This window comes from Chiloscyllium plagiosum, chromosome 19 (genome assembly GCF_004010195.1).
Source record: "Chiloscyllium plagiosum isolate BGI_BamShark_2017 chromosome 19, ASM401019v2, whole genome shotgun sequence".
Lineage (NCBI taxonomy): Eukaryota > Metazoa > Chordata > Chondrichthyes > Orectolobiformes > Hemiscylliidae > Chiloscyllium > Chiloscyllium plagiosum.
This window is the reverse complement of record NC_057728.1, coordinates 45,312,496-45,333,354: the sequence shown is the minus strand read 5'-3', so window position 1 is coordinate 45,333,354 and position 20,859 is coordinate 45,312,496. Positions and strand designations below refer to the sequence as shown.

General features: G+C 40.2%; 1 protein-coding gene across 1 annotated transcript in view; it reads right to left on the bottom strand.

Annotated features, from left to right (window-relative positions):
* lrriq1 (leucine-rich repeats and IQ motif containing 1) overlaps positions 1 to 20,859 on the bottom strand; it is a 180,313-nt gene that overhangs the window by 80,087 nt on the left and 79,367 nt on the right. The window contains exons 16-17 of the mRNA XM_043709694.1: positions 9,882 to 10,367; positions 7,738 to 7,966 (exon numbers count right to left, since the gene is read on the bottom strand). Of these exons, the coding sequence (XP_043565629.1) occupies positions 7,738 to 7,966; positions 9,882 to 10,367 (715 nt within the window). The remainder of the gene's footprint in view (positions 1 to 7,737; positions 7,967 to 9,881; positions 10,368 to 20,859) is intronic.

The following is a 20,859-nucleotide window of genomic DNA, read 5'->3' as shown; positions in this document are numbered from 1 at the left end:
GGGCCTTGTCAGGATTATCACATTAAAGAAAAGTCTGAGGAAGACTTGAAATGTTAATTATGTTTCTCTGGGTACAAATGCTCTCAGAACTGTTGAATTTCTCCATCATTTTCTGTGCTGAATTTAACTTGATCAATTTTTTCAAGAGGTAATAAGGAGGGTAATATATTTGTTGTAGTTTACATTAATTTGACAAGGCTTTTCACAAGATCCCACAGAAAACTTTGGTTAAAAATGTAAGAACCTTGAGATTGAATGATCTAAAAGACAAGGAGCATACTGGAACAAACATTGGTTTAGTATAAGGAGCAGAGAGTAATGTTCAGAGTATTTTTGTAACTTGAAGGTCAATTATAGTGGCTTTTTGGAGGATTTAGTATTGGGTCCTGTTCTGAAGAAGAGTTATACCGGAATAGATTAATTTTGTTTTTCTCTCTGCAGATGTTGCCAAACCTGCTGGGTTTCTCTAGGTTTTTGTGACTTCGACTTGTACACACTGAGCACAATTAAAATGTTTAAAGATATCACAAAAATGGTTGTGCGGTTGAAATGATGGAGAAATCTATAGACTGCAAGAACATATTAATGGACTGATGAGGCAGGAAAGCAGCAAATGGAATTCACTTTGGAGAATTACAAGACATTGCAGTTGTAGAAGACAAACAAAGACAAGGAAATGCACAAAAAAATGGTAGAATACGGAGAAATAGAGGGACTTTGGAGTATACATTCACAAATCCCCGAAGGTTGTAGGACAGATAGATAAGAAGGTAAAGAAGGTAAAGGATATTTTCTTTAGCTGGGACACAGGCCAAGGTCGAGTCAATAGTGAGGACTTATTTCCATTAGCAGACAGGGCAATAACAAAGGGGCATAAATTTAAAGTAATTGGCAGAGTGAGAAATTAAGGAGAATCTTACTTCATTTAGAATGTGGTGGAGTTTGAAACTCACTGCCTGCAAAGGGTATTGGGGGCAGAAACTCTCAGCATATTTACAAATATAGAAATAGGCCATCGCCTGCAGGATCAAGAGCTAGAAAATGGAACCAAGCTGTACAGCTTTTATTCAGCTGGCACAGGTACAATGGGATGAATGATCCCCTTCTGTAGCATAAATTAATTAATGTTTTTGTGTTTTGCTATCTATCATCCTGGTGACTGCATGGCACAATGATACTTATACACTAAAGGCTCCATACAACATAAGTAATTTGCTATTGATAATTGTGTTGTTGACAAATTATAGCAATCAAACTCTTTTAATTAGTCTATAACAGATCCAATAGAGGAGACCTTTGGAACCATTGATCCAAAGTCACATTTTTCTTGCAAGCAATATACACTCAGCACTAGTTCTTACTGAAAAAATTCTTTTACTGTTGAGGAACACCAAATCTGTTAAAACTTTCTGACAATATCCTTACTGTATATATTCCTGTAAAAGTCAGTCTCATGTAAAAGTCGACCCCTTAACTTTGGCCACAAAATCTTGTATTTTCTATATATCTTGTGTAAAAGTCGAACCTACTATATTGCACTATAAACCGCTTACAAAGGAAACTGCATGTTCCCAATAACCCACTTAAACAAAATCGCATTCATTCATTCAGACCAGTAACTCTAGTCATTGCTCTTTGTTTACTATATTGCTTCTCTCTTCATTCATTCATTCATAACTCTACTTAGCCCACTTGGATTACTACAGCACATTTTGATTCATTCATTCATTCATTCACACAGGTACTAAGTCTATCGGTACTCATTACAGTTTGTTCACGATACATCCAAACGTTTATATCGTTAAAAAATTAATCACTTTAATTGTGCCATTATATCTGAATAAAAGTGAGATATCTTAGCTGCATATCTTTAATTCTTTGACAAATTTGTTAATTTTGCTGAAACTCATTACGAGAGTAAATGGGAGGAGATTCATGGTTCATGTCAGTCCAAGCTGAGAATGTATCCATTTCTACTCTAATCCTGCAGGAAAGGGGAGTCTGGATAATCCAAGATGGAGGATGGGAAAAATTTCTGGCTGTAACAGGCTGCTCCTTTGTCTTTGAGGTATTTTAGGTGTTGGAGGCGATTTCCTCAAAATTCCAAAAGTAGTTTTATATGCTGTTGCATTGTTTTGGAACTTTGGAGAAAAAAGGTCAGAACAACAGCCCTTTTAAAAGGGAGAGGAACAGACAAAAGCAGTACATGGTGAGGTCAGTGCAGGAGAGAGAGAGAAAAAGAAACCCATACTGCTAACTAATACAGCAGTGCACCTTTGCAGTTACTCCCTTTGCTGTTTGAATTCAGTATCACTGGACATGGGAGTGCATCTGGGAAAATTAACAAACAGTGAAATTCACAACTAATTTCCAGTGCGAGCAGCAGCTCTCCCTCTTTATGGGCATTTAAGCGGGCATTGGATAGGTATATGGAGGATAGTGGGTTAGTATAGGTTAGGTGGGCTTGGATCGGCGCAACATCGAGGGCTGTATTCTTCTATGTTCTATGTTCTAATCTTGGTGGAACCTATTTGGGAGAGTCACAGCACAGAAACAGATAAGTCAATATTTTTAAGTGTGGCCAACAGAAAGTCTGCTTTCCTGATTATGTTTTATTGAGATATGTCTCTTGATTAAAGTTAAAAATATATGCCATAAGTATTAAGTAAGCCTGGAGCAGTGTTTTGTAGAGGATTAAGACAGTGCTATTTTCTGGGTCTATAGATTGGAAGAAGCAAAAAATGGCCTTAAGTAGAGTGATATGCTCTTCTTGTTGGATGTGGGAGTTTAGAGACAGTGTACATGTTACTGAGGATTATATCTGCAATAAATGCCGTTAGTTGTGAATCCTATAAGATCAAATGGATCGGTTGGAGAGACAGTTAGAAGCAATGAAGAATTTACAAGAGCAAGGGGATAAGCTGGATGGCAGTCATAGGAAGGGGAAAAGGTTGCACATAAGGTGACATGGGTTAACTCCAGGAAAGGTAAGAGGTAGGCAAGTAGCGTAGGAATCTTCTGTAGCTATCCCCATTTCAACTAAGTATGCTATTTTGGAAAATTTAGGGGGTGATGGATTCTCAGCAGAATGTAGCATGAACAGCTAAATTTCTGGGATCGAGACTGGCTCTAATGCAATGAGGGGTACGTTGAGTTCCAAGAGATCAATTGTGTTAGGGGTCTCTCTAGTCCGAGGCACAGATAGACGTTTCTGTGGCCAGCAGGGAAAAATCAGAATGGTGTGTTGCCTCCCTGGTACCAGGGAGGATCAAGGATGTCTCAAAGAGGGTACAGAATGTTCTCCAGGCGAGAGGGCCCAGCAGGAGGTCATTGTACACATTGGAACCAACGGTATAGGAAGGGAAAAGGATGAGATTCTGAAGGGAGAATATAGAGAGTTAGGCAGGAATTTAAAAAGGAGGTCTTCGAGAGTAGTGATATCTGGATTACTCCTGGTGCTGCGAGCTAGTGAGGTCAGGAACAGGAGGATAGAGCAGATGAATGCATGACTGGTGCATGGGAGAAGGATTCACATTTTTGGATCATTGGAATCGCTTCTGGTGTAGAAGTGACCTGTTTTCCCTGGAGCATCGGAGGCTGAGGGGTGGCCTACAGGTTTACAAAATCCTGACTGTCATGGATAGGATAAATAAATAAAGTCTTTTCCCTGGGGTGGGGGAGTCCAGAACTAGAGAGCATAGGTTTAGGGTGAGAGGGGATAGATATAAGAGTCCTAAAGGGCAACTTTTTCATGCAGAGGGTGGTACATGTATAGAATGAGCTGCCAGAGGAAGTGTTGGAGGCTAATACAATTGCAACATTTAAAAGGCATTTGCATGGGTATGTTCAGGAGAATGTCTCTAACTGAAAACCCAATGAGGATCAGGGTAGGAGATATCTGAACTTTCAGTAAGAAGGACCACTGTGAGCTCCACTTTCCCCAACTTCAACTGCAGCCTCCGAGCAGGGTAAAGACTCAATTGCTTCTGGTTGTGAGGGTGACTGCTGCAATGAATGCTTTATGCATTTGATTGTCTCCAGGATATTTCTAACATCTCAGTGTCTGTCTCCCACTGTTGTACAGGGCAGTCATTGACGTGGGCTCCTCAATAACAGCATTACCAAGGAGATGAGCATGCTGGCAGCTTTGCTGGGGTACAGGTATCTCAATGGGGCAAAGTGCTATTGACTGTACTCACCTCACTCTGCAACTGCCAATCACTCTGGCAGCTGGAGACTGGGCGGGGAGTCCACACCATTAACATCCAACTGCTGTATGACAACAGGTAGTGAATGGAAACAGATCAATGAAGGACTCTAATTTCAAACTTTAAATTTTATTACTACTTTAGACTGAGAAGGACTGTAAAGTCAAACTTTTAATTTATTTTAACTTATTTCTTTGTTTTTCTACATTTTACCTAAGATTTTGCAGCTAGGTGCCTATATCTAAGATGGTGCCAGGACTGGCGACATTGTAAATGTTTCAGTGTACTCCTGTATCCCTCCGTGTAAGTACACATGACGGTAAAGCCTCATTCTAATTCTATCTTGGCATCTGTTATGTTGCTTTCATTCTGCAGCTGTCTGATGTTCCAGGGACATTTGAACCACTCACAAGCCTTAGGGTGACTGCTGGACAACAAGCTTAATGGCTCTTGTACACAAACCATGCACAAATTCATAGTGTGTACATAATGAAAGTCATGCTTTGATGCCAAGTGTGTTAGGGAAGATCATTGCTGCATTGATACAACATGTCAAGACCTCTTGGGGAGCCCCGTTGTATTCTTGGCAGAGCAGGAGTCAGAATTTATCTCAGTCTGCTGCACGCAAGGAGAAAGTGAGCACGGCAGATGCTGGAGATCAGAGTCGAAGAGTGTGTTGCTGGAAAAGCACAGCCGGTCAGGCAGCATCTGAGGAGCAGGAGTATCGATGTTTCGGGCATATGCCCTTCATCAGGAATGAGGCTGGACATGCTAGGCAAACGCATTAACATTAAAAGACAGCCCTGCTCAACAATGAGCGCCTCAAGAGGATGAAGAGGGAGAGGAGGAACAGGACGTGTGGAGGGAGCAGCTGGAGGACGGGAAGAGGAAACTTGGAGAACCCATTTCTGGCAGCACTGTCCTTGAAGGTGATACAGGAAGGGGAAGGTAGGGACGTGGGTTGTGGTGGGTGGAGTGTGAGAAAGAGAGTTAGGTTTAATAACAGTGCCACCTTCAATGATTTCAGTGTTGGCTATTAGCTATGACTGCAGCAAGGTGCTGAGCACCATCTCCTCTGTGGGAATAAGGAAATCCAGCTGTACCTATGACCCTCAGGATATCTCCTGCAGCCTATGGATGTGCACATCGTGTCCTGAAGGAGAGAGTGAAGATCCCCAAAGAGTACCATGTAATCTGGTCAAAATAGTTGAATAGCTGATAGTGTGTGTGTGCACTGTAAGACCTGACTGTGTGGTTTGCAACAGTGTTAAATGCTTAAGAGTGTGCTCTTGAAAGTCAGGTATGAGCCCAGAGTGATACAATGGTTGGGATCTGAGATTTAGAGATGTGGTGTTTAATCAGTCTGGAGATATTGTTACATTTGGCAGGGTATGGCATTTAAATAAATATTCATTGTATATGTCTAGTTGTGTAATGTCATTACCATTCATATCGTTCATGGAATGCCCTGCCAGTAGCAGTGGTGGACTCTCCCTCTTTATGGGCATTTAAGCGGGCATTGGATAGGTATATGGAGGATAGTGGGTTAGTATAGGTTAGGTGGGCTTGGATCGGCGCAACATCGAGGGCTGTATTCTTCTATGTTCTATGTTCTAATCTTGGTGGAACCTATTTGGGAGAGTCACAGCACAGAAACAGATAAGTCAATATTTTTAAGTGTGGCCAACAGAAAGTCTGCTTTCCTGATTATGTTTTATTGAGATATGTCTCTTGATTAAAGTTAAAAATATATGCCATAAGTATTAAGTAAGCCTGGAGCAGTGTTTTGTAGAGGATTAAGACAGTGCTATTTTCTGGGTCTATAGATTGGAAGAAGCAAAAAATGGCCTTAAGTAGAGTGATATGCTCTTCTTGTTGGATGTGGGAGTTTAGAGACAGTGTACATGTTACTGAGGATTATATCTGCAATAAATGCCGTTAGTTGTGAATCCTATAAGATCAAATGGATCGGTTGGAGAGACAGTTAGAAGCAATGAAGAATTTACAAGAGCAAGGGGATAAGCTGGATGGCAGTCATAGGAAGGGGAAAAGGTTGCACATAAGGTGACATGGGTTAACTCCAGGAAAGGTAAGAGGTAGGCAAGTAGCGTAGGAATCTTCTGTAGCTATCCCCATTTCAACTAAGTATGCTATTTTGGAAAATTTAGGGGGTGATGGATTCTCAGCAGAATGTAGCATGAACAGCTAAATTTCTGGGATCGAGACTGGCTCTAATGCAATGAGGGGTACGTTGAGTTCCAAGAGATCAATTGTGTTAGGGGTCTCTCTAGTCCGAGGCACAGATAGACGTTTCTGTGGCCAGCAGGGAAAAATCAGAATGGTGTGTTGCCTCCCTGGTACCAGGGAGGATCAAGGATGTCTCAAAGAGGGTACAGAATGTTCTCCAGGCGAGAGGGCCCAGCAGGAGGTCATTGTACACATTGGAACCAATGGTATAGGAAGGGAAAAGGATGAGATTCTGAAGGGAGAATATAGAGAGTTAGGCAGGAATTTAAAAAGGAGGTCTTCGAGAGTAGTGATATCTGGATTACTCCTGGTGCTGCGAGCTAGTGAGGTCAGGAACAGGAGGATAGAGCAGATGAATGCATGACTGGTGCATGGGAGAAGGATTCACATTTTTGGATCATTGGAATCGCTTCTGGTGTAGAAGTGACCTGTTTTCCCTGGAGCATCGGAGGCTGAGGGGTGGCCTACAGGTTTACAAAATCCTGACTGTCATGGATAGGATAAATAAATAAAGTCTTTTCCCTGGGGTGGGGGAGTCCAGAACTAGAGAGCATAGGTTTAGGGTGAGAGGGGATAGATATAAGAGTCCTAAAGGGCAACTTTTTCATGCAGAGGGTGGTACATGTATAGAATGAGCTGCCAGAGGAAGTGTTGGAGGCTAATACAATTGCAACATTTAAAAGGCATTTACATGGGTATATGAATAGGAAGGGTTTGGAGGGATATGTGCCGTGTGGGATTAGGTTGGGTTGGGATATCTGGTTGGCATGGACGAGTTGGACCAAAGGGTCTGTTTCCGTGCTGTACATCTCTAATACAGAAGAATTTGGCAGAAACGTTTAAGATGCTTACACATTCAGAATTTAATAAATGTTTCATTTTAAGTGGGCCATTATACAGGCCATGACGACGTTGAACTGTGAGATTTTGCAGGACTTCAATGAATCTTTGACATGTTAAATTTTTAAAATAAATTTTAAATAAAACTTACTACTAGTAATTCATTCTTGTTTCTCTTGCTTTTATTCGGTAATTACCTTTACCGTAATTCATTGTGTTTTTCTTCTTTACCTGGGATTAGCTGAGTGATCAAATTGACTTCTGATAATAATACAGTATTTCGAACTGCAGCATGAATTTCAGCCCCTCAAAACTAATGCCTGTGTAATAGGTGACCCTATAAATTGAACGTTTAAATGTAGTCTTAAAATTTTGACTTTTACACAATATATACGGGATATATATTTGCTAAAGTAAATGTTACCCATTAATTTTGTCTAACCTGAATAATAGTGACAGCTTTATGTCTGATTTCTTGACTTCCACCAAATATTTTGCATTTTCTAGATGAAGCTTGAGTAGTTTTCTGGAAGGCAACTTTCATCCTGTTGCAGTAATCTCTCCATGCAGCCTGAATCACTGAAGCAGCATTATGAAGTATCATGCACATTTGAATTTCTTTACGAACAATGTATCCTCTCCAGTGGGACTGTAAAACAATAGCTGCATAGCTGCAAACACAAGGGTATTGAAACATGCTGTTGTTAATCAGGACAAACAGAAAATAATTATCTAAAATACAAAATACTTTTTATTTGTTTCATCTTTAAATTGATAAAGTTATTCTAGTTTTGTTTTGAACGATTTGTATTCAATTATGTCTTAAACTTAACTGGCTTAGAATGGACATTTATTGAAAAGAAAATCTTTGACAAATTATTTTAAAAGCTTACTTCTTTTCCTTCTGTCAATTATTTTGTAAGTGGCTATCCCTGCTGCCTCCACTGTTACCTCTAAACCCCCCAAAGATCTATTTCTACCTTTTTTTCTCACCACATCATGCCATTTGAGGATGACAGTCTAAATTATATTCTTACAACCCACAGCTGTACCTCCATAGGACACCTCGGCACCCCTAATCTGTTTGTGCTGTTAGCGTGCTTCCCAAACATTGGGATAACTTACAACTTCCTCAGTAAAAACCAAGAAGATTGAAATCATAATCTGCAAGTGCTGCATCAAACTCCATGTTTTTGCCATTGATTCCATCCCAGTCATTGTTTGAGGATGAAACTTACAACTTCAACATTCTATTTTGCCACAAGCCAATTTTATACTCTCAAATTCTCTTCATCTCTGTTGTATCTGTTATTGTGCCATTATCACTTCCAAATCAATTATTCAAATGCTCCCCTGTTTGGCCTCCCACAGTCTATATTCCATAAACCCCAGCTTAAGTACATATCAGCTGCTCATATTCTAATGAATACCAAATTCTGTTCAGTCCTCACATTTGTTCCCTGATCCACATGATATCCTTATCTCTAGAGATCTTAAAATTTTTGGATTTTTAGTTCTCACATTCAAATTTCTTCATGGTTTCACTCCTAATAATCTCTATAGACAATGACACCTACATCCAATGAATAAATAAAAAGCATTATTGATAAGAAAAAATAGATGCAAATTCCTAGTTGTTGAACTAATTGACCATATGTCTTGAGACTGTGGTGGAGGTTAATTCAGTTTTGACTTTCAAAAGGGAACGGAATCATTATCTGGAAAGTAAAAATTTGCAGGGCTATGGAGAAGACTCAGGGGAGAGACACAAAGTGAATTGCTCTTGCATGAGAGCTGGTAGATATGACAGACTGAATATCCTTCTTCTGTGCTGCAACAGTTTACAACTCTCTCTTTAAATATAATGCACAAGAAAACTTGAACACGTGCAAGCAATGCTTGAAGAAAACTAAACAAACAATTTGTGTGCTTTCTAAAACTTAGAATATGACGAGATCTGACCACAAAACTGCTGGCCCTAAGCATATTACATAGTTCCTTTTACACACCATAGCTCTTGGATGGCTAAGTCTTCTTGCTGTTTATTGCAATTTTATAAATCATGTTCTGGCTGGCTTGGGTAATTTTCACAAGGTTAAACTAGAAAACCATGTAAAAAAGAATCATAAGAATGGAGAAACCAGAGGAAGGAAGATATTTGTAAGTCACATTATCATATTAACCACAGTAAATATTGAAGAAACAAAGGTTTCAGAGAACAAGAGAACAAGAACAAGAGCTCTTATTTCTACTGAACTGCTGGTTGACATAACACTAAAATATTATCATATACTGTATTTTCTGAAAATCTCAGAATCTCTGCTTCTTACATTACTCAACCATCTTCACTACACACCAGCCATATAATTCAACTTCCACGCAATGGAAAGCACACAAGTTTGTTATTCTCGAAGCCAAGACTTAATAACAAATAATGAATTGTGGTTAATATAGATTGTAGCCTCTGCTATTGATTAGATGGTCTCAGGTCTGCTGTTTATTTTTCACTTATTGAATTTCCAAAAGTTCTGAGCTATCATAAAACCCAATACATAAATTATAACTACATTCTAATTGTCTTCTTACTTTTCTAAGTTGTCTTCTGAAATATGTTGTTGATGTTTCTCCATCACATGCTCTTTATTTTGCTGCTGTGACTCTACTTTGTTATATTTAGAATACAGTGGACTTCTGCCTGTTCCGAAATCCTGCAGAATAGTTCCCCCTTGGTTTACAAGGAGTCTGGGGTCACTGTGCTCAGAATCCTGATAAGCAAGATGTGACTGATCACTTTGCTTGATCTTTTCAGAAGCATAAGTTACAACAGTCTGAACTGGGTCAGAAACAACTTTTCTGTCAGCATTCTGGCTATTTCCTTCTGTATGATTGATGGTCAACTTATTATATTGCTTTTCAACACTGAGTTCTTCCTCATGAAGAGTATTAGGATGTTTTTTCTGTTCAGTGAGGCATGATTCTCCATACTCATGGGCATATCTACATTCTTCAGCCAGCTGCATTAGTTCATCACAGTGCTGACAGCGTGTTCCTGTAATGTCCAAAGAGTCCAATCTGTTATTAAAAAGGACAAAAATGAATTAAAAACAAAGTGCTGCATTTTACATACTGATGCTAAGGATTAGCATGGCATGACAGCAGCCAAGTTCATATCAGCCTAAACATAATCAGGAATTCAGGGACAGAAGTTACTTCAATGGAATACTGTACATGAAAAAAGTTGGGAGATCTTTAAATTGATCGCACTGACTTATGTTCCAAATTTTCAAGATGGGAAATTGTTGTATGACACTGAAAGAGAATCAAAGGTATAAAATTAATCTCAGTTTCTACCACTCTGAAGGCACCATTTTCCTTATCGTACAAAAAAAATCTGACTATAGCACTTGCAGGCGATTTCTTTTTAAAATTTACCCTCTATCAAAAATATCATTACATTTTACTCTGGAGTAGTTGAGGTGAATTGAATAGATTTATATAAAAGGACATTATGTCAATGCAATTATTTTTCTTTATTCTTTCATGGATGTGGGGATCACAAGGGACGCCAGTGTTTGTTGACCATACCTCATTGCTCATGAACCTAGAGGCTTGCTAGGCCACTTCAAACGGCAGTTAAAAGTCAACAGTACTGCTGAGAGTCTGAAGACACATGAGGATCAGATGGGTAAAGCTGGCAGATATCCTCCTCTAAAGATTGTTGTGAAAACTCAAATCCATTCAATCCATGATAATTTGATGGTCACAATTACTGAGGCAAGCTTTACATTCCAGATTTATTAACTTAACTTACATTCTACCAGCTACTTTGGAATACAACCGATGCTCCCAGCGCTTTTGCCTGGACCTTAAGATTATACTTCCAGTGACATTACCACTAGGCTGGTATCTTTTAGAGGGACATCACAGGGTGAGAAGAACTAAAACCAAAAGAGAAAATGCTGGAAAATCTAATTGTAGCCCCAGCACTAGTCCCTGTGGCATTCCACAAGTTGCAGTTTGCCTTCCTGAAAACGGCCCCTTATCCAAACGCTCTGCCTCCTATTAATTAGCCAATTTTCTATCCATGCTAATATACTACCTCAAACACAATGGGTTCTTTCTTCATTAAGAAGCCTAACATGTGGTACCTTATCAAATGTCTTCTGAAAATGCAAATAGATTACATCACTGCTTCCCCTTTATCTATCCTACTTGTTACCTCCTCAAAAGAATTTTAATAAATATATCAGGCAGGATTTTCCCTTCACGAAGCCAAGCTGATTCTGCTTAATTTTATTATGTATTTCTAAATGTTCTGCTATTATGTCCTTTATAATTCACTCTAAACTTTCACAATGACAGCTAACTGTTTTTGTGTTCTCTCCACTTGCATTGACAGTTTTTTAAAATCATCTGTCATTTCTCAACAATCCAACTATTCTTGGAGGATTACTACCAGCATATCCATTATCTCTGTAGCTACCTCCTTTAATATCCTAGGATGCAACCTATCAAATCCAGGGGACGTATTGGCCTTTGACCTAATAGTTTCCCTTGGACTATTTCTTTAGTGATAGTTATTAGATTGAATCTTCCTTTTTCAGGCTAAATCCAAGTTGTGCCCATTTTCTTTTGGGGTTTGCCACCACAAAGCTCACAAATTTCTTACCAAAATCACCTCATTAAAGCCCCTCATTATCATGCCCTATGGCATCTGTCATGGTTGGTTTCTGCCCACCCCAACCCTTTGACACCACTATCCCTACACACCCATTGTGCTATCGATTCATGCACATGGGACACTTGCCGTCTGCACCAACAGGAATAGCTCAGACAGCCACTTTAATCTCCCATAATTTCTGCCTCGCTCTCATTCCATGAGGTAAACAGCCCTCACTAGGGCAAAAAAGGTAGTGTGATGCCCATCATTGGGTTCCTCACCTGACTGTGACCGGCTTGAGCAGGACCTGGGCTGGTTTCCTTTGAATGTGCCAGGAACTCCTGAGTAAAGGTTTACCTCCTTGACTGGCTGAAGCATAAGCCTTGGTGCTCGTGAGTGACCGTAAGGTAGCAAACAGAGGATGGTGATAAGTACCCTGACAAAATGCAGAAGGCCATTAACCTGTGAGTTCTTCTGGATGGCTGAGAATGCACTGACTCGGGTGGGAGCCTCAGACCTGGCTGACAGTCTGCCAGTCTTCTGCTGGTCGTAGTGAAAGAAGATAGCTCCCTGCTTTACTCAAGTTCCCTGTCAAAGAAACAGGGCAAAAATTTCCCCTTATATGCCATGTCCAGGTTGATATCATGCACGATACGGGCAGCTCTTGACTGGCACTGTTTGACCTTGTGCACAACGGTCTTTTAAATATGGTGCTGATGCCAGACATTCCAGAACTAGCAGTGGCAAGTATTTCTTCCTGCAATGGACTTGAGAATTAGGGTAACAATGATTGATCAGTATATCGTAGGGGCTTGGCACACAGTTAATGAGGCAAGTTTGGGACGTTAACATAAGGAAACTCTCCAGGTCTCTGGAAACTCTCCTTAAAATATGATGAAAATGACAGAGCTGATTTCTGGTAAAATTCTGCTGTGTATCTTTCCTTCAGAATGACCCATTCAATTTGATAATGGCATTTCTCAATGGTTTCAGGGAAGGCCACTGAATAACGTTAGACTGGATAATGTGTTTGTATAGGCCCATCCTTAAAGAAAAAGATGTGTGAATTTGCATGAAGACTTTGAACATCAATATTTAATTAAACATTCACTTGAGGGATGGCACCTGTACCTCAAATGCCAAGGGTCACAAAATTTATAACAGCTACTTTAATTGCTTGTTTGTGTCTAGTTTTTTTTTTAAAAAAGTCGTGACTGCAAGTTCACAACATGATGTCTATTGTACAAGGCACAAGATGCTATTCTGTTTAAATAATTCCAAGGGCTTAGGCAATTGGACTCCATGTGCTGTAGCAAAAACAACTTCACTTTTCACTCATCTTGTCTTATGATAACATCGCTGAAGGGGGAGATTAAATCCCAGCTTGTCATTTCTGCCAATTTACCCCTTCCAAATATTTGGACAGTATTGCTCGTTCATTGCTACCACCCAGCTGCAGACTCCTGTTACTACTGTAGTTAAGTCTGATCTCAACTACTGCCAGGCAGAAGAACTACATTTATAATGTGTGAATTACTTTTAACCTGGGATAACTTAACACCAGGAGAAAGTGTGGACTGCAGATGCTGGAGATCAGAGCTGAAAAATGTGTTGCTGGAAAAGTGCAGCAGGTCAGGCAGCATCAAAGGAGCAGGAGAATCGACGTTTCGGGCATAAGCCCTTCTTCAGGATTCCTGAAGAAGGGCTTATGCCCGAAACGTTGATTCCCTGCTCCTTTGATGCTGCCTGACCTGCTGCGCTTTTCCAGCAACACATTTTTCAGCATAAATTAACACCAACTTTGCAATGCTGCTTAACAAAATTTAGGAAACAATATGGGTAAATACTTTTGAGACAGAAGGCAGTATTTATAGGTTTTTGCAATGGAAAGAGCTCAAAACTGCGCTGGCTTTGCAATAAGCTCAAATTGAGAAAGGATGAAACAGTCACTTGCTGTTCACCTTGAAAACATGCAATAATCTTGTGGACTTAATTGTCACTGTGATTGATATCATTTTGTTGACTGCCTGTATCAATTATTTACTTTCTCAAGAGAACCTCTTCAAAGAGTTGCAAAACATTGATCTTCAACTGTTATGATCAAATATGGTATGCAAGGATGCCAGAGACCAAATAGAATGAAGAACAGGTAATGAACATTTTAATTAAGGGTTAGTCAGCTGTCAATTGGCTGTATAAATATAGAGAGCATTGGCTCTTGTAGTACATGGGAGTGTCCCGACCTTGAACTAGGAGGCTGGGTACAAGTCTCACCTGCTCTGACGGTATGAAAGAACATCTGTGACCAGGATGACTTAAAAATATGTAGGAAGCTAGTAATCTGTGATGTGTGAATTTTATGGAGCATTGTTAACTGAAAAAATGCTCTCACTAAAAGTGTAGACTCGTACCTTCAAAAATATTAATCTTCTTCTGTATTAGAGTCATAGCAAAGGATATTGAGTCAAAATGTAAAGGTTTCAGGTACAATTAGTCCACTAAAGTTTTTTGATAGTGAGCTTTAAGACAATTAAGGAATGAAATTACAACATGAAACTGGACTATTTCTTTACCCAAAAAGAAATAAGGTATGGCCTTTGCACTTTCCTCACAATACAAATAGAGGACAAGAAGCAATGTGTTTTTGGGATTGGAGTCTACGATTTAAACATAGACAAAGTTTGGATAGATTGTTAACTTTCATGGATAAAATTGATCAAAAAGGATGATTTGAGTGCTTATGAGTAGTTTTGACAAATTTAAAACGACCAAGGATATTACCATGCAAGAGTACATAATGGAATTTAGCAGACTGCATGCAAGACTGCAGAAATTTTATTTGGAAATTATCCAATCTGTGCTGGTACTTAAGTTATTTGATGGTACTAAAAGTATCAAGTATAGAGTGATTCTAGTTTGTATCGGAGTTAAATTGTGGATAAGCATACACTGTTAGAACAAACATTAAAAGTACATTAAAAAATTCTTATCAAAGCAGCATTTGTATTGCAAAAAGGGCAATTACTGGTACTTCAAAAAATGGAGTTTTCAATATTAGCAATTGTCATGAGCATTGAGATACAGGTCACAGGCAAGAGTATGTAAAATGACATGTAACTATTAGAAATGAAGGCAGAAGTGTTGTTGATATTTAAAAATCAAAGTTTCAAATTTACAATAAGAGAATGAATCCCAAAAATGCTCAGGTTGTAGTCAATTGGTATTTCAGGTGTGATTCAAACCTTTACATTATGACATGAACTGTCTCAAACATATAAAATAGTTCACAAAACTAAACAGGAAATAGAAGATTCAGAGGAAGAAGATGGAGGTGTGGATCAAAGTGAGGGCATCATATTGTGACAACAGGTTGTAGTTAAGTGAATGCTTTGGTGGAATAGCCTTTCAAATGTACGAGATTACACAATGGATGCATATTTACAGTGTGTGTAATAGTCTGGCTAAAATGCTGCCTAGACTCTTCTACTGAGAAGAGCATAGAAGGTCAGGCATCATCCAAGGAGCAGGAGAATCGATATTTCTAGCATAAGCCCTTCATCAGGAATGTTATTCAAGGTGGGCTTCCTTAGAAAGCCTTATGCCCGTAATGTTGACTCTCCTGCTTCTGGGATGCTGCCTAACCTGCTATGCTTCTCCAGCACCACGCTTTTTGACTCTGATCTCCAGCGTCTGCAGTCCTCACTTTCTCTAATAAGAAAGACCAGGATAAAATCAACGAATTTACAAATTATAGCAGTTTCAGATTTAGGGATGACAATACACCAAAGCTTTGAAAAAGATTTTGTGGTAATTTCTTGTAGTATCGTGAAAAGCAATCATTTAATTGGCACAAATATGGTGTCTAGTCTATTAATGTTGTTATTAATTTGGTTATTGATGAAGAAAGCACAGACTAAACTGGATATGCAAAGCAATAGAGCTATTGTATTTAGTAAATCTGTGACTTTGAAAATTACATTATTGGGATACAATTGTATTCATTTGAAAGGAACATAATCTCTTCAATAAAGCAATTCAACTATAAATAACTGAGGACAGAAATTTAGAAGCCTAAAAGTCAATTGTGTTAAAATCACACAGGAAATTCTACTCTCCAAAAGTTTCAAATTTTAGTAAACGATACAGAATTAAGGGTTAAGGAGTATTATAAGTTCATGCAACAGGTATGTGCTATATGAGATGTTTAAAAAAAAGGACACTGTCACAGCTTATTCGAAAGCTGCCCTTAGCAAAAGATTTCAACAAGAACCAGGCCAGGTTTCAGATCTTTCGGTGGGAGAGCATTTCAGTGACAGTGACCACAACTGTCTCACCTTTACCAGAGCCAGGGAGAGAGATAGGAACAGACAGTATGGGAAGGTATTTAATTGGGGGAGGGGAAATTATACTGCTATTACACAGGAGCTGTGGAGTATAAATTGGGAACAATTGTTCTATGGATAAGGCACAACAAAAATGTGGAGGCTGTTTAAACAGCACTTGTTGCGAGTATTGGATAACTTTGTCCCACTGAGGCAGGCAAGGAATGGTAAGGTGAATGAGCCTTGGATGCCAAGAGAAGAGGAGCTTTTCGACAAGAGGAAGAAGGAAGCTTACTTAAGGTTGAGGAAGCCAGGATCTGGCACAGCTTTGGAGGATTACAGGGAAGCTCAGAAAGAACTCAAAAATGGACTGAGGAGAACAAGGAGAGGGCATGGAAATGACTTGGTGGGAAGGATTAAGGAAAACTCAAAGGCATTCTACATTTACGTGAGGAATATGAGAATGATCAGAGAGAGGGTGGGGCTGATCAGGGAGAGTGAAGCGAACTTGTGCCTGGAGTCAGAAGGGGTAGGGAAGGGCCTAAATGAGTTTTTTGCTACAGTATTCACTAGACAGAGGGACCTTGTTGATAGTGAGAACACCACGGACCAGGTTAATAGGCTTGAACAGATTAATATTAACAAAGTGGATGTGTTAGAAATTCTGAGAAGCATCAAGATAGCTAAGTCCCCAGGGCCAGATCAGGTATATCCAAGGTTTGTACGGGAAACGAGGAATGAGATTGCTGCGCCTCTGGTGATGATCTTTGCATCCTCACTCTCTGCGGGAGTAGTAGTGGATGATTGGAGGGAGGCAAATGTTGTTCCTTGTCTGTGGTAAGCAACATACTGGAAAGGATTCTGAGAGATAGGATTTATGACTATTTGGAAAAAAACATACTTTGATTAAAGATAGTCAGCATGGCTTTGTGAGGGGCAGCTCATGCCTCACAGGTCTTACTGAGTACTTTGAGGATGTGGCAAGTTGACGAAGGTCGAGCAGTGGATGTGGTATATGGATTTCAGTAAGGCATTTGATAAGATTCCCAATGGTAAGCTCATTCAGAAAGTTAGGAGGTGTGGGATACAGGGAAAAATGGCTGTCTGGAGACAGAATTGGCTGGCGGAAAGAAGCGAGTGGTAGTGGATGGAAAGTATTCCACCTGGAGGTCAGTGACCAGTGGTGTTCTGCAGACATCCATTGTTGGGCTTCAGCTCTTTGTAGTTTTCATAAATGACATGGATGAAGAAGTGGAAGGGTGGGTTAGTAATTTTGCAAATGTCACAAAGGTTGGTGGTAATGTAGATAGTGTCGAAGGTTGTTGCTGGCTACAACAAGACATTGACAGGATGCAGAGCTGGGCTTGAAAAGTGGAAGATGGAGTTTAACCTGGATAAATGCGAAGTGATTCATTTTGGAAAGTCAAATTTGAATACAGAATACAGGGTTAAAGACAGGACTCTTGGCAGTGTGGAGGAACAGCAGGGTCCACGTACTTAGATTCCTCAAAGTTGCCACCCAAGTTGATAGGTTTGTTAAGAAGGCATACGGTATTTTGGCTTTAATTAACAGGGGTATTGAGTTTAACAGCAATGAAGTTTTGCTGCAGCTCTATAAAACTGTGGTTGGACCACACTTGAAATATTGTGTCCAGTTCTGGTCGCCTCATTATAGGAAGGATGTAGATGCTTCAGGGAGTGTGTAGAGGAACTTTACCAGGGTGCTGTCTAGACTGGAGGGCTTGTCTTATGAAGAGAGGCTGAGTAAGCTAGCGCCTTTCACACTGGAGAGAAAGAGGAAGAGAGGTGACTTGATAGAGGTGTACAAGGTAATGAGAGACATAGATAGAGTAGATAGCCAGAGACTGTTCTCCAGTGCAGAAATGGCTGTCACGAGGGGTCATAATTTTAAAGTGATTGGAGGAAGATATAGGGGAGATGTCAGAGGTAGGTTCTTTATACAGAGATTGGTGGGTGAGTGGAATGCACTGCCAGTGGTGATAGTAAAGGGGACATTAGGGACATTTAAGCGACTGCTGGACAAGCATATGGATGGCAGTAAATTGAGGGGTATATAGTTTAGGTTGATCTTAGATTAAAATAAATGCCTGACACAACATTGTAGGCCGAAGGGCCTATACTGTGCTGTACTGTCCTATGGTCCATTGTCACTATCTTATAGACTTAAAAGTATAAAAGTAAGATATTAATATAGATTAGACATTCAGCAAATCATTCTGTCATCAGAATGACATGCAAGAAGATAATTGTGAATAAGGTAAGGGAAAACCAGACCTGGACCAGAAAAAAAGAATTCCCACTGACATTGTGAGAGTGGTAGGGTAAACTTTGCTAATGATGAATTTGAAGATGTTTGTGCAAAATAAACAGCAGAAAGCACTTTTAGCAATGGGGAATGTAAACGGAACCATTCAGTAACAGGCATAATTACACAGACAAAGTGTGGTGTTGGAAAAACACAGCAGATCAGGCAGCATCTGAGGAGCAGCAGCATTGACATTTCAAGCATAAGCCCTTCATTGGTAATGTAGTAGGGTGAGAGGCAAGGGGGCTGAGAGATAAATGGGAGGGGGATGGAGCTGGAGTGGAGATTGCTAGAAATGCAATAGGTAGATGAAGGTGTAGGGTGATGGTGATAGATCGGAGCGGAGGAGGAGCGGACATGTGGGAAGGAAGATGGACAGGGTAGGACCAGTTCAAGAGGGTAGTGCTGAGTTGCACGGTTGGATCTGGGATAAGGTAGGGGGTAGGGGAGATGAGGAAACTGGTGATATCGACATTGATTAGGTTGGTTGGAGGGTCTCAAGGCAGACGATGAGGTGCTCTTCCTCATGTCGTTGGGTGGCTAGGATTTGGCGGTGGAGGAGGCCCAGTTCTTGCAAGTCATTGGTGGAATGGGAGGGAGAGTTGAAGTGGTTAGCCACAGGGCAGTGGAGTTGTTTAGAGCATGTGTCCTGAAGATGTTCTCTGAAACATTCCACTGGTTAGCATCCTGTCTCCCCAATGTCAAGGAGACCACATCGAGAGCAACAGACACAGTAGATGAGGTATTTGGATGTGCAAGAAAATCTCTGCCGGATATGGAAGGATCCTTTGGTGCCTTGGATGGAGGTGTGGGCGCAGGTTTTACACTTTTTGCAATGGCAAGGGAAGATGCCGGGAGTGGAGGGTGGGTTGGTGTGAGGTGTGGATCTAACAAGAAAGTCACAAAGGTAATGGTCTCTGCGGAATGTTGAAGTTGGTGGTGAGGGAAATATATCTCTGGTGGTGGGGTCTGACTGTAGGTGCCGAAAATGGCTGAGAATGATGCGTTGTATCTGGTGGGGTGCAAGGTGAGGACCAGGAGGATTCAATCCTTGTAGCAGTTGGAGGGGTGGGGTTCAAGGGCGGGGGTGCAGGAAGTATCCACTATCTTATCAAAGGCAAGAAATATCGCGCAAACTGGGATTAGAAGCCCATGTGATCGAGAAGTCTTAGTGACCATGAACAAACTATAAGATAAGTTAATAGAAGATGCCAAACGACAACAACTGTAAAGTCAGAGTGAAAAACAGATGTACATAGAGGTGTCAGATAGGGAAAACCAACCCTATCAGGAGATACCCTTTCTTATTTGCATAGAAAAGCTATCTCCTTTTGGGACTTATAAGGATAAAGCAAAGCTCGTGGCATGAGGTTTGGAAGAAAAACTGGGGACCAAGAGATAATAACAGGAGAAGCAATTTTGAACTTTTTTGGCTTTGTAAGTAATAAATGCTTGGGATATGGGTCAATTAATGTTAAAGTAGCATTTCAGCACAGAGGTCAGCTCCATCATCCAAAAGAGGCATCAAATACAGTGGAAACACTCCAACACTCCATGGAAAACAGCCCCACCCTATTCAGCTTCTCCCTATAGCTCAAAACCTCCAACCCTGGCAATATCATTGTAAATCTTTTCTGAATCCTTTCAAGTGGTGGCACAGTGGTTAACACTGCTGCCTCACAGCGCCAGAGACCCAGGTTCAATTCTCGCCTCAGGCAACTGTCTGTATGGAGTTTGCACATTCTCCCCATGACTGCGTGGGTTTCTTCCGGGTGCTCCGGTTTCCTCCCACCGTCCAAAAATGTGCAGATTAGGTGAATTGGCCATGCTAAATTGCCCATAATGGTAGACGTAGGGGAGTGGATTGCTCTTCGGAGGATCGGTGTGGACTTGTTGGGCCAAAGGGCCTGTTTCCGCTCTGTAAGTAATCTAATCTAATCAAATTTCACAATTTCATTCCTATAGCTTATTACAAAAGGAATGAAGATTAAATAATGCAAACAAATCTTTCTATCTTACAATTTCCAGATTTAAAACAACACAGTAAAATTATAATTCCATTAATCCCAAAACACAGCTTTGTACACTTAAAAGCTACAAAACAGCTTTCAAAAACCATTCATTGTAAAGTAGTTACAACACCACTTGTGTAATACTCATACCAGATTTTCTGTATCAATCACCTTGGTACAAAAGTCACCCTCAAATTCAATTGGAACTGCAGGTAGCTTCTCCCTGGAGCTACAACACACTTGA